At 37.5% G+C, this 14608-nt stretch overlaps 1 protein-coding gene across 6 annotated transcripts in view; it reads left to right on the plus strand.

The window, feature by feature from the left end:
* Positions 1–14608, plus strand: part of KLHL2 (kelch like family member 2) — a 163169-nt gene that overhangs the window by 38726 nt on the left and 109835 nt on the right. For all 6 annotated transcript variants that reach the window (XM_060400599.1, XM_060400600.1, XM_060400601.1 and 3 more), the window contains one exon: positions 1506–1612. In XM_060400599.1, the coding sequence (XP_060256582.1) occupies positions 1506–1612 (107 nt within the window). The remainder of the gene's footprint in view (positions 1–1505; positions 1613–14608) is intronic.

Below are 14608 nucleotides of genomic sequence, written 5' to 3' on the forward strand. Positions count from 1 at the left end.
GAGGAATTTCAGAGAGTGATGTGCCACCTCTGGAGCCTAACAGGCAACTTGCCTTGTGTCTCATTATAACCCATGCTTCAGTTTACAGGGCACAGTGAGCTTATCACTGGGATGCTGTCCTCACTGGGGCTGGGTTGGCCCCTTTTCTTACAGTTTCTTCTGTACTTGGAGGGAATGTGAGTACCGGTAGGATCTTCAGAAGTTTTGATGTGAACTCGACAGAAATAGGGCTTCCCAGGTGTCTCAGTGGTAAAGAACCCACCTGCCAATTCAGGAACCGCAGGAGATGCAGGTTAGATCCCTGGATTGAAAAGATCCCCTGGAGGAGGAAATGGCAACCCACTCCACTGTTCTTGCTGAGATAATCCCATGGACAGAGGAGCCTGGTAGCCTACAGTCCATAGGGTTGCAAAGAGTTGAAAACGACTGAATCAACTGAGCTCACACAGCACAGCACAGAAAGAAGTTTGAAAGTGGTGTGGAAATGGATCACTCAAAGACTGGGTTAAGCTCTTGTGAAAATGTTTCTTGTAAGCTATCAGAAATTGCAGAAGCTGGCAGGTACCCTTGTGGGGAATGGGGATAATTGAGCAGGAGGCCCAGTGTCACCTAGGTACACTATACTCATGAATTCAGTGTCAGGATATTTGAGGTGCAGAAAGGACTTCGGGCTCATCACACCTTGTTTCAGTCGTCAACAACGTGATTGCCAGTAAGGTTGGTGGAGTCCTCTTCTTTTTTCTGAAATCAATGCCAGCATAGATTTTTCTCAAAAAGATATTCTGTGATATTCTTATTTAGCTGGAGCATTTCATCTAGCAGCTTATATAGCTTGTGAAAAATGTTTACTGCATGTTTTTGAATGCATTAGAATGCACATCCATTAAAATGGATGTTTTAGAACTGGAAGTGTAATTATATGTACTGAATAACTTTTAAGATAACAAAATGCATTTTAATTTTATGTGTGGTAATATTTTCTGACTTTGAAGAATGAGATGTTTTGTACTGGAAAATGTTCTGATTAAGTTAACCTTCGAATGCTCAAATGGCTTTGATGCAGCAAGTAGTTGAATATAACTTGACCTTTGCTTCATGACCCAGGACATTTCCTGTGTCTGTATAGTTTTGGTACTTTGACCCAGTTTAGTTTCTATGTGTGTTTTATTTTGTCTTGTCTTAGTGTCATACCACCATCTGCCACTTCTGTTGATGCAGTTCTTAATATAAACAACTTTCCCTTCATACTCCATTGATAATTTGCTGCCAGTAACTTTCATTAGGTTGAGATAACAAAAGCAAAATTCTGAGTGAGGGCAAAGGCATGTTGGTCTGTGTCATGGCTGTTTTATTTGTGCTTCATGTTTGGGAACTCATTTTTAAGGATGGCAGTTTTTAGTTAAGTCTTCAGAAAATTGGGCTTTCACTGTAAAAGTTTTGCATAGGATGTTCAATACATTTACTGTTGTTATCATTTAAATTTTTTCTCTCTCTCTTGTAAACAGTCAGAATTTGCTGTGTGATGTCACAATTGTGGCCGAAGACATGGAAATTTCTGCTCATAGAGTGGTGCTGGCTGCCTGTAGTCCTTACTTTCACGCCATGTTTACAGGTATGAAATGTTTTGGTTATGGACGTTTATAAAATGTATACAGATTTGGGCTTTTCTTTCCACATTTTCTTTTTTCACTTATTTTTGGCTGCACGCAGTCTTCCTTGCTTCATGAGGGCTTTCTCTGGTTGTGGTGAGAAGGGGCTGCTCTCATTGCAGTGACGGGCAACTCATTGTGATGGCTTCTCTGGTTGCAAAGCACAGGCTCTAGGCACGCGGGCTTCTGTAATCGCGGCACACAGGCTCAGTGGGTGCAGCTCGCAGGCTTTAGAGCATAGGCTCAGTAGTTGTGGCACATGAACTTAGCTGCTCCATAACATGTGTAATCTTCCCGCACCAGGGATCAAACCCTTGTCCTCTGCATTGACAGGCAGATTCTTAGCACTATGCCACCAGGGAAGTCCCAGATTTTATTTTCTTATTAACATTTTATTGTTATGAAATTAATTATTGTAGTAGAAGAAAATGGTATTGTTTTGTTTTAAATTCCTCTTCATCTTTGTTTTATATTATTATCATGTTGTGTACATACGTGTGTGCATTACATACAAGTACAATTTTATGCTCAGCCTCCCCCTTTTGCATTTATATTTGCATATATTGGCTAAGTTTGCCTCCTTGCAGTTTATAAGAGCTTTTAGCACTTTCCTATTTTGACAAAAGTAAATTGCTTTTACTGTTCTGCATTTCTTCAAAGGATTTTCACATTTGCCTCACCACTGTTTATAGTGAACAAATAAATGTTTAGTAAATGCCTTTTGATTCAGCAATACAAGAAAATAGAGTGGATACTTAGTTACAAAAATACATAGAATAATTTTAGTATTTCGGACAAAAAAAAAGTAGTTTACTCATGCCACACTCGAAGCTGTTAAATTCATTTTTCTGTCTTCAAACCCTTTAAAAAAATACAGTTGATGTACAATATTTTGTTTTAAGAGCACTGTTTAATGATTTGGCATTTGCATGCTTTATGAAATGGTCAGATGGTCACTATATGAGCCCTTTAGTCACATATCCCCACACAGAATCACTATAGTATCACTGTCTTTATGTTGTGTATTACATCCCCATGACTTTATTCTTTTCATAATTATAGGTTTATATCACTTAACTATTCACCTAATTCTCCCCCTTTCCACCGTACTCACCTGTGTCAGTCTCCCATTTGTTCTCTGTGTTTGTTGATTCTGTTTTCACTTTATTTTGTTTGTTTTGTTATCTTTGATTTCACATGAAATCATGTAGTATTTGTAGTCTCTGTTTGACTTATTTCGCTTACATGATATCCTCTAGGTATATCCATGTTGTTGCAAATGGTAAGATTTCATTCTTTTTTATGCCTATTCATATTTCATTGTATGTATACCATATATTCTTTATCCTTTTATCTATCAGTGGACAAAGGTTGCTTTTATATGGTGGCTATTGTAAGCAGTGCTGCAATGAATGTAGAGGTGGACATATTTTTCCAGTTACTGTTTTTGTTTTCTTCAGGTGTGAAGAAGGTGGAATTGGTGAATCATATGGTAGTTGTATTTTTAATTTTTTGAGGCACCTCCATACTGTTTTCCATAGTGGTTGTACTAGTTTACAATCCTGCACAGTGCACAAAGGTTTTTCTTTACATCTTCACCAATATTTCTTATTTGTTAACTTCTTCAGAATAGCCATTCTGACAGGTATGATATAGATCTTATTCTGATTTTGATTTGCATTTCCCTGGTTATTAGTGATGCTGACTACCTTTTCATATGTCTGTTGGCCATCTGTATGTCTTCTTTGGAGCCATGGCTATACAAGTACTCTGCCCATTTCTATTTTTATTTTTGATGTTCAGTTGTATGACTTTTTTGTTTATTTTGGATGGAAACTCCTTATTGGATGGTTCATTTGGAAATACTTTCTTTCACTTGGTAGGCTGCCTTCCTAGTTGTTGATAGTTTTCGCTGTGCAAAAGCTTCTTAGTTTCGTGTAGTCCCATGTGTTAATCTTTGCTTTTGTTGCCCTTCCCTGAGGAGAGAAATCCAATAAATATTGCTTTAATCATACTGTCTTGCTTTCCTCTAGGAATTTTATGGTTTCAGGTCTTACATTAAGTCTTTAATCCATTTTGAGTTTATTTTTGTGCATGATATTAGAAAGCAATCCAGTTGGATTCTTTTGTATGTAGCTGTCCACTTTTCCCAGCATCATTTATTGAACAGACTGTCTACTCCCCATTGCCTTCTTTGTTGGAGATTAACTGACCATTTAAGTTTTGATTTATTTCTGTACTCTCTATTTAGTTACATTGACCCATGTATTTTTCCTTTTTTTGTTCTAATACCAGACTATTTTGATTATTGTAACTTTGTAATAGAATTTAAAGTCAGGGAACATGATACCTCCCTCTTTGTTCTCCCCTCTTAAGATTGTTTTGGCTATTTGGGGTGTTTCCAGACAAATTTTAGATTTGTTCTGGTTCGGTGAAAAGTATCATGGGTATTTTGATAGGGATTGCATTGAATCTATAGATTACTTTAGGATTTATGATCATTTTAACCATATTAATTCTTCAAACCCATGAGCATAGTATTCTTTCCATTTGCTTTTGTTGTCTTTAGTTTCTTTCATCCATGTCTTATAGCTTTCAAAGTACAAGTTTTTTGCCTCTTTGGTTGTGTTTATTCCAAGGTATTTTATTCTTTTGGATGAAATTGTAAATGTGATCAATTTCTCTTTCTGATAGTTTGTTATTAGTGTATAGAAACACAGCATGTTTCTGAATGTTACATTTTTATTCTAGATCTTTACTGAGTTTATGTATTAAATTAATTCTGATAGTTTTGGGTGGCATTATTAGCATTTTCTATATATGGTCATGTCCTCTGCAAACATTGACAGTTTTACTTCTTCTTTTCCAATTTAGATTCCTTTTATTTATTTTTCTTCTCTGTTTGCTGTGGGTAGAACTTCCAAAACTATGTTGGATAAAAGTGGCAAGAGTGGACATCATTGTCTTGTTCCTGATTTTAGAAGATATGCTCTCAGCTTTTCACCATTGAGTATGATAACTGTGGGCTTGTCATATATGGCCTTATTATATTGAGGTAGGTTCATGGATATTGAATTTTATCAATAGCTTTTTGTGCATCTGTTGATATGATCATATCATTTTTATTCAGTCTATTTAAGTGGTATATCTCATTGATTGGTTTGTGGAGTATTAAATCATCTTTAATCATATGTCTCTAGGATAAAGTCCACTTGATACAGTGTATGATTCTTTTGGTGCATTGTTGATTTCAGTTTACTAATATTTTGAGAGTTTTTGCACCTGTGTTCATCAGTGGTACTGGGCTGTAATTTTATTTTTGGGATGGTGTTTTTGCCTGTTTTGGTAGGGTGATGCTGATCTTACAGAATGCATTCCAAAGTATTCCTTTGTCTTCAGTTTTATGGCATAGTTTGAGTTGGTATTAACTCTTTAAGTGTTTGATAGAATATCACCTATTGGTCCTGGATTTTTTGTTGGTAATTTTCACAATTCTTGGTTCAGTTTCATTACTGGTAACCAGTCTTCATATTTTATGTGTCTTCCTGATTGTCTTTGGAGATTGTATATTGCTTGGAATACATCTATTTTAAATTGCCCATTTTGTTGGTTCACAGTAATATCTAATGATCTTTTGTATTTTTGTGGTTTCACCTGTAATTTCTCAATTGTTTATTTGGGCCCTGTCTTATGAGTCTGGCTAAAGAGTTATTAATTTTGTGTATCTTTTCGAAGAACTAGCTCTTCCATTGATCTTTTCTGGTTTTTAGTCTTTATTTATTTTTGCTCTGAAATTATTTCTTTCCTTCTACTAACTTTAGGTTTTGTTTATTTTAATTTTTCCAGTTCCTTTGGGTATAAGGTTAGATTGCTTTGAGATTTTTCTTATTTCCTGAAGTAGGCTTGTATGACTGCAAACTTTCCTCTTAGAACTGCTTTTGCTGTGTTCCATAGACTTTGGATTATTGTGTCATGTTTGGATTGTGTTTCATTTTAATTTGTCTCCAGATTTTTATTTCCTTTTGACTTCTTCAGTGTCCTGTTGGTTGTTCAGTGGCATATTGTTTAGGCTGCATGTATTTGTGCTTTTTCATTTTTTTTCGTATTGATTTTTCTTCTCGTAATACTGATATGATTTCTGTCATCTCAAATTTATTCAGATTTGTTTTGTGGCAACATATCCTGAAGAATGTTCTTTGTGCACTTGAATGAGTATTCTGCTGCCTTTTGCTTATGTTCTGATTGAGCCCAGGTCTCCTGTGTTATAGGCAGATTCTTCACCATCTGAGCTACCAGGGAAGCCCATATTCTGTATATACATAGAAAATTTATCTAGTTGAATGTGTTATTTAAGGCTAGTGTTTCCTTACTGATATTTTTTCTGGATGATCTGTCTGTAGATATAAATGGGGTGTTAAAAGTCCCCTACTATTATTGTAATCCTGTTGGCTTAATTTATTTAGGTACTCCTGTGTTGGGTTTCCCAGGTGGCACTAGTGGTAAAGAAGCCAGTGCAGGAGATATTAGAGATGCACGTTCAATCCCTGGGTTGGGAAGATCCCCTGGAGCAGGGCGTGGCAACCCACTCCAGTATTCTTACCTGGAGAATCCCAGGAACAAAGGAGCCTGGTGGGCTACAGTGTATAAGCTTGCACTGAGTCAAACACAACTGAAGTGACTTAGCATGCAGGCACGCATGTTGGGTGTGTATACATTTACAGTTACTATATCTTCTTGGGATTGATCCCTTGATTGTTAGGTAATGCCTGTCTTTGTGTCTCGATAACATCTTTGTTTTAAAGTCTGTCCTGTCTGATATACATCTGCCACCCCAGCTTTCTTTTCATTTGCATTTATGTGGAATATTTTTTCCATCTCTTCACTGTTAGTCTGGGTGTATCTTTAGATCTGAATTAAGTCTCTTGTAGGTAGTATATGTGTGTGGTAAGTTGCTTTAGTTGTGTCTGACTCTGTATGACCCTGTGGACTGCAGACTTCTTGGCTCCTCTGTCCATGGGGATTCTCCAGGCCAGAATACTGGAGTGAGTTGCCATGTCCTCCCCCAGGGGATCTTCCTGACCCAGGGATTGGACCCGCATCTCATGTCTCCTGCATTGGCAGGCAGGTTCTTTACCACTAGCATCACCTGGGAAACATACAGATAGGTTTTATTTTTTTAATCTATTCAGCCATTCTGTCTTTTGATTGGAGCAGTTTGTTTATTTTCATTTAAACTATTGATGTATATGTAGTTCTTGCCATTTTATTAATTGTTTTCTGGTCATTTTTATGGTTCTCTTTTGTTCCTTTTTCTTTAATATTCCTATTAAAAATATCTAATTTAATTAATTTTAAAATTTTATTTATTTGTTTGTTTCTTTGTTTTGGCTGTGGTTGGTCTTTTCTGCTGTGTGTACTTTTCTCTTGTTGCAGCGAGTGAGGTCTGCTCTTAATTACTGTGAGAGGTCTTCTTGGTTTCTCTTGTTGCAGGGCACGGGCTTTAGGGCATGAAGGATTCAGGTGTTGTGGCAAGTGGGCTTAGCAGTTGTGGCTCATGTGGGGTGGTTTTACAGCATATGAGGTCTCTTCCTGGCCCAGAGATCAAACCCATGTCTCCTTCATTGGCAGGCAGGCTCTTTGCCACTAAGCCACCAGGAAATCCCTGATGATTCTCTTTTGTTATTACCATAAGGTTCATATATAACAACCTGTGTGTGTATATATGTGATTATTTTAAATTGAAGATCTCTGCAGTTCTAATGCATTGTAACTGCCCTGCATTTTTATTTCTACCTCCCTTTATTTAATGTTTTTTATGTCATATTTTACATCTTTTTGTTTGTATATCCCTTAACTATTTATTGTAGCTATAAATTATTTTACTATTTTTGCCTTTTTACCTTCCTTCTAGCTTTTAAGTTGATTATCTACTACTTTTACTATTTGTTTGCCTTTACATGTGAGAATTTTCATGTTTCTGTTTGGAGTCTTTCTTTTTCACTTAGAGAAATTCCTTGAATTCATTTCTTATAAAGTTGGTTTGGTGGTACTGAGCTCTCTTAGCTTTTGCTCATTTGGAATACTCCTCCTCTTCCCCTTCAAATCTGAATGAGAGCCTTGCAGGTAGAACATTTGTGGTATAGATTTTACTGTTTCATTACTTGGAATATCATGGCACTCCTGGCCTGCTAAAGTTCCTGCTGAAGAGTCAGCTGACAGTCTGGGGTGTTCTCTTGCTGCTTTTTAAGATTTTCTCTTTCTCTTTAATTTTTGCCATTTTAATTACAATGTGTTGTGGTGTGGACCTTTTTTAAGTTCCTCTTGTTTGGGATTCTTTGCTTCCTCTCACTGAATGTTTATTTCCTTCCCTAGGTTAAGTAAGTTTCACCTGTTATTTCTTCAAGTAACTTCTCTGCCCTTTTCTGTCTTTCCGGTATCCCATAATACGAATGTTAGTATGCTTGATGTTGTCCCAGAAGTCTCTTAAACTACTCTCATTTTTTTCAAATTCTTTTTTTTTTTTTTCCTGTTCACCTTGGATGATTTCCACTACTCTGTCTTCCATGTTACTATTATACTTCTCTGTATCATCTAAAATACTTTTCCTTCCGGTTTCTTTTTTCTGGGTATTTTATCTTCACGTCTGTTTGGTTTATTTTTATATTTTCTAACTCTCTTAAAATTCTCACTGTGTTCATCTAATTATTCTCCCACATTCATGGAGCATCTTAATGATCATTAATGAGAACTCTTTATCAGGTAGGTTGCCTGCCTCCATTTCTTTTAGTTCTTTTTCTGAAGTTTTGTCTTATTCCTTTGTGTAGAGCATATTTTGCTCTCTCCTCATTTTGCCCAATTTTTTGTATTTATCAGGTAAGTTGGTTATATTTCTGGATCTTGGAGAAGTGGCCTTATATAATTGACATCCTATAGGGCCCAGTAGCTTGCTCCCCTCCTATTTCAGAGCTGTATGTTCTTAGGGTGCCCCCTATATGGACCATGTGACTCCTCCTGTTGTGGTGAGAAGAGTACTGTGAGCAGTCTGGTAGGCAAATTCCTGGTTCCTGGCCTGGTTGGCTGCAAGACTGTGCCCTGCATAGTGGCTGTAGTCAGGCTGGAGGTTGGGATCAGCTTCCCATGAGGCTGTCTGCATGACCCTGGTTGGGCCACAGGGCTGCTGCCAGCTTGCTCGTGTGCAGATAAGCCCCTGGAGCAAATAGTCTATAGGGTGAATCCCAAAATGGCATTGCCAGCACCAGTGTCGTTGTGGTAGAATGACATCCCCAGAATGGTTGCCACCAGCATTGGTGCCCTCAGGGTGATCTCTTGCCTCTTGGGAGCCTCTCTAAGATCAGTATATAGGTCTAGCCCAGGCTTCTTTCAAACTACTGCCTCTGTCCTGGGTCTCTGAGTGTATGAGATTCTGCACATCCCTGAAGCAGCTGAGTCTGTTTCCTATAGCCTTCTTGCTCTCCTGTATTAAGGCCCTTCTGGCCTTCAAAACAGGATATTATAGAGGCTTGTCTTCTTGGTGTAGGATTCCTGAGCTGGTGACCCTGATGTGGGGCTTGGAACCCTTGCTCTTTGGGGAAAACCTCTGTAATTGTGATTATACTCTTGTTTGTGGGTTGATTATTCAGGTGAGTTAGATCTTGACTAGGTCTTGTCACTGTCCCTTCTGCCCTTCTCATTGTGGTTCCTTCTCTATGTCTTTATGTGGGAGATATCTGCTAGTCTTCAGGTCATTGTCATTTATAGCTGCTCTGTGAGTAGTTGTAATTTGGTGTGTCTGTAGGAGCTGGTGAGCTCCAGGTCTTCCTACTCTGCCACCTGGCCACATCCTCCCTTAACTTTATTCTTAAGAAAATAAAAGCTAAACATCCAGTATAGTACTGTTCAAGAAAATGAAGTTATTATCTTTTCCAACAATTAGCTTATAATCTTAGATTATTAATAGAACAAAGAAATGCTTATAAATACATAGTTACACAAAAAAGCACAAATGTAAATCTATTCATACTTTAGAAACTTAAATATTTCCTATGTATAACATTTTGCTAGATACTTCAAGGGGTAATAAACAAAATTAGCACACTTTTTGTACTGGTAATTTATTAATATCATTGGAGAAATAAGTTGTATACACTTTATTTTTATGTTTTTTTGTTTTTTTGTCAAAGGGTGGTTTATTAGAATGGTCAAGGTGCAAGCGTTGAACAATACAAGCAGACTAACAGCATGACATGTATTAACAGATGTGCACACTTTAAATACATAATAGTTTGTGGAAGATCTGTTCAGAGCAGTAATAATAGATAGTCAAGACTGTGATGAACAGCATTGAGAGATGGGGATCTGGCATTTCCTGAAATGTAATGAGTACAAAGGGTTTATATGAATTAAAAAAAGTGCAGAGGCAATGTGGAGAGAATAGGCTTGGTGTTTTGAGAGTAGTGAGGACTCTGGAGACCACCTCACTTTTCAGCCTGTTAGATTTTGTTGTTCCTGAACTGAGTTAAATAATCAAGAATGTAAGAAAGGGGACTTCCCTGGTGGCCCGGTGGTTAAGATCTGCCTGCCAGTTCAGGGAACACGGATTTGATCCCTGGTCTGGAAAGATTCTGTATGCTGCAGTGGTGCCTCAGCACCACAGCTCCCGAGCCCACACTCTAGGGCTCATGTGTGGCAGCGGCTGAGCCCATGCGCTGTGACTACTGAAGCCCACACACCTAGAGCCTGCGCTCTGCAACAAGAGGAGCCATCGCAACAAAGACCCAGTCCAGCCAAAATAAATAAATGAATAAAATGAACTAATTATAAAAGAGACAAACGTAGGAAAGACAGTAGAGGGGTTGTAAGCCATATTGGGCAAGTGATTGGGGATGGTGCCTTTAACTGAGGCTGATTAGAAAAGTTAGAGAGGGACTAGTCACATTTTTATGTCCTAATTTCACTTCAGTGACCATCTTATTTATTACTCCTGGAGACTTTTTCCAAACAGAATTTCTAGGTTTGTAAAAGGAGTATTTGATCTGCACTGTGTTGGCCTAATTTAGGAGTTCCCTAGTAAAGTGCCTTCCTTCAAGTCCTTGTTAGAATTACTGAATCTGGGATCATTAGTCTCTTCTTCAGTTTTGGCCTCAATTTTCCCTTTTGGAAAATGAGGATAATAATATTACTTCCTAGGATTCTTATAAAGATTATATGAGATCATGCATGTTTGTCCTTTATTTGGCACATAGAAAATATTCAATTAAGATCGGCATTTTCATGGTTATCATTATTATTTTTTACCCTCAATTCCTAAAGGTTGTTGTAAGGGTAAAAGATTGAAAATGTCTTAAAGTAGATGTCTTTTAATAAAGATTTTATTTTCCAGTTACAAAATGTAATGATTAATTTAAGGTTACAAGATCAGAGTTAGTTAGTTTCCTTTCCCTTCAAAAGATGACATTTAAGAGTCTCCAAACTCCCTGAGCCTTTTGACATCCAGAGACATGGATGCTAGTGATGGGAGATCTCATTATGTCTCTGTTTTTCTTCCCTGTTTACTTTTTAATCTAAACTACATTTCAGCTTCCCTCATTTCTTTCTTTCTTTCATCCTTCCTTTTTTTTTAACCTGATGATTCTCACCTCTTCATATTTTAGTTGACATGTAATTTTTGAGTTTTGCCTAATGATGAGGATGGGACCCTGAAGATGTTTTGATTCTATAAGTATTCCTAATGTCTGTCTCAGTTAACTGGTAGCTGGGTATTTCCTGCAGTTCAGCCTGTTTCTGCCTGAGAATACTTGGTCAAATCTTAGATTGCTATGCCAAGGTACAAAATGGGAATACTATGTTAATTTCTGGCACATATAAAATAGGAATTGAGTACCTTGATGGTGACTTTTACAATTTTATTGAGGCATATTTTACATTGTAATTTTCAGTGATTTTTAATAAATTTACTCAATAGTACTGCCATCACCATAAATCAACTTTATAGCTTTTTAGTCCCTACCTAATATTTTTGAGGCTCATCCATGTCATAGTATATATATCATCAGATTGTTCCTTTTTATTGCTAAGTAGATTCCATTGTATGAAAACAACACATTTTGACTATATATTTACCAGCTGATGGACATTTAGATTGTTTCCAGTTTCTAGCAATTATGGCTCATGCTGCTATGAACATTCACGTGTAGTTCTTTGGGTGGACACAAATTTTTATTTCTCATGGTGGTAGATATATATGTGTGGAATGGCTGGTTATGTGGTAAATTTATATTTAACTTTTTAAAAATTGCTATATTATTTCCCCAAGTGACTGCATCATTTTACATTCCTACATTATGTATAAGTGTTTCCATTATTCCACTTCCTTACCAACATTTGTTACTCTTTTTTTTTTTTTTTTTTCCAGTTGTGGTCATTCTAATGGATGTCAAGTGGCATCTCTTATAGTTTCATTTGCACTTCCCTGATGACTAATGATGTTGAGCATCTTTTCATGTACTTGGTAGGCTAGAATTTAATGGTTCTTTGGTAGTAGATATTATTTACCTTTCTGGCAATCTTTGTTTATTTTCTTCTTTTAAATCCACTAAATAGCAGTTTGGCAGAGATTAGGTAAAATAAGACATGGAGATTTGGTCTGAGGGGTTTAGTGTACATATATTTAAGATTTGCTAGACTATGAACCCATTGTTGGTCTATTTTCCTGTATGAAGTCTCACTGTATTTATATTATCTTCCATAAAAAATATGAGGAGGCCCACAAGTAGACCTTGGCCTGCTTCCATGCTGTTACGTGCTGTGATGTTTGACTCCTCTGGTTGAGTGATCCGCTATACACAGACATGTCTGCAGTGGCACAGGGCTACCCTGTACTCCTCTTGTTCCTTGTGATTTGCCTGTTTGGAGATGGGGACTCTGCAGATACTCTTTTTGGCCCTTGTTTTTCATCTCCCTTAAACTCTCAGTAAAATTTTCATTCAAATTATATCACCTAAAAAAGAATTCTGTTGCTCTTCGTAGTTCCAAGTATTCTTAATTGTTACTTGAAAAAGAATATATCAAATTGATTTCTTGTGTTTTTATTCATTTATGTATCTTTTTTTGCTTGTTTTGTTTTGGTTGATGGTGGCATGCAGGATCTTTATTCCATGACCAGGGATCGAACCCATGCCCACTGTAGTGAAAGTGAAGTCTTAACCACTAGACCACCAGGGAAATCCTGGGTTCTTGTGTTTTAAAATTAAACTAGCTTGTGTACAGATGTGGCATTTAGAATGCCCTTTTCCTTAACACATATATTTGAGGCTTCTTTTGTGCCACAGGCTAAAATATCTGAAATCTAGTGGGAAATAGGAAATTATTTTCATTCTTCTTTATAGGGGAGTGCTTTTTGATCATTTCTTTTGTCACATTGAACATCATTTAGTAAGGTAAATTAGAATAGGAAGAGAGATTATCATTTGTGTAAGATGTGAGTTTTTTTAAAAGTTGCAAGCATGTTATACTTGTCTTAAGATTTGTGCTTTCCTTCATCAGTTCAGTTCAGTTGAGTCGCTCAGTCGTGTCCAACAGTTTGTGACCCCATGAATCGCAGCACGCCAGGCCTTCCTGTCCATCACCATCTCCCGCAGTTCACTCAGACTCACGTCCATTCAGTCTGTGATGCCATCCAGCCATCTCATCCTCTCTCGTCCCCTCCTCCTCCTGCCCCCAATCCCTCCCAGCATCAGAGTATTTTCCAATGAGTCATCTCTTCGCATGAGGTGGCCAAAGTACTGGAGTTTCAGCTTTAGCATCATTCCTTCCAAAGAAATCCCAGGGCTGATCTTTAGAATGGACTGATTGGATCTCCTTGCAGTCCAAGGGACTCTCAAAAGTCTTCTGCAACACCACAGTTCAAAAGCATCAATTCTTCAGTGCTCAGCCTTCTTCACAGTCCAACTCTCACATCCATACATGACCACTGCAAAAACCATAGCCTTGACTAGAGGGACCTTAGTCGGCAAAAAATATCTCTGCTTTTGAATATGCTCTCTAGGTTTGTCATTGCTTTTCTTTCAAAAGATGAAGCGTCTTTTAATTTCAAGGCTGTGGTCACCATCTGCAGTGATTTTGGAGCCCAAGAAAATAAAGTCTTTCACTGTTTCCATTGTTTCCCCATCTATTTGCCATGAAGTGATGGGACCTGATGCCATGATCTTAGTTTTCTGAGTGTTGAGTTTTAAGCCAGCTTTTCTCACTCTTCTCTTTCACTTTCATCAGGAAGCTCTTCAGTTCCTCTTGCTTTCTGCCATGAGGGTGGTGTCATCTGTATATCTGAGGTTATTGATATTTCTCCCGGCAATCTTGATTCCAGCTGTGCTTCATTCAGTCTGGCATTTCATATGATGTACTCTGCATGTAAGTTAAATAAGCAAGGTGACAATTACAGCCTTGACATACTCCTTTCCCAATTTTGAACCAGTCTGTTCATGTCTGGTTCTAACTGTTGCTTCTCGACCTGCATACAAGTTTCTCAGGAGATAGGTCAGGTGGTCTGGTATTCCCATCTCTTTAAGAATTTTCCACAGTTTGTTTTGGTCTGTACAGTCAAAGGCTTTAGCATAGTCAATGAAGTAGAAGTATGTTTTTCTAGAATTTTCTTGCTTTTTCTATGATCCAGCGGATATTTGTAATTTGATCTCTGGTTCTTCTGCCTTTTCTAAACCCCGTTTGTACATCTGGAAGTTCTTGGTTCAAATACTTTTGAAAGATTTTGAACATTACTCTGCTAGCATATGTAATAAGTGCAATTGTGTAACAGTTTGAACATTCTTTGGCATTACCTTTCTTTGGGATTGGAATGAAAACTGACCTTTTCCAGTCCTGTGCTCACTGCTGAGTTTTCCAAATTTGCTGGCATATTGAGTGCAACACTTTAACAGCATCATCTTTTAGGATTTGAAATAGCTCAG

This window comes from Ovis aries, chromosome 17 (assembly GCF_016772045.2).
Source record: "Ovis aries strain OAR_USU_Benz2616 breed Rambouillet chromosome 17, ARS-UI_Ramb_v3.0, whole genome shotgun sequence".
Classification (NCBI taxonomy): Eukaryota; Metazoa; Chordata; class Mammalia; order Artiodactyla; family Bovidae; genus Ovis; species Ovis aries.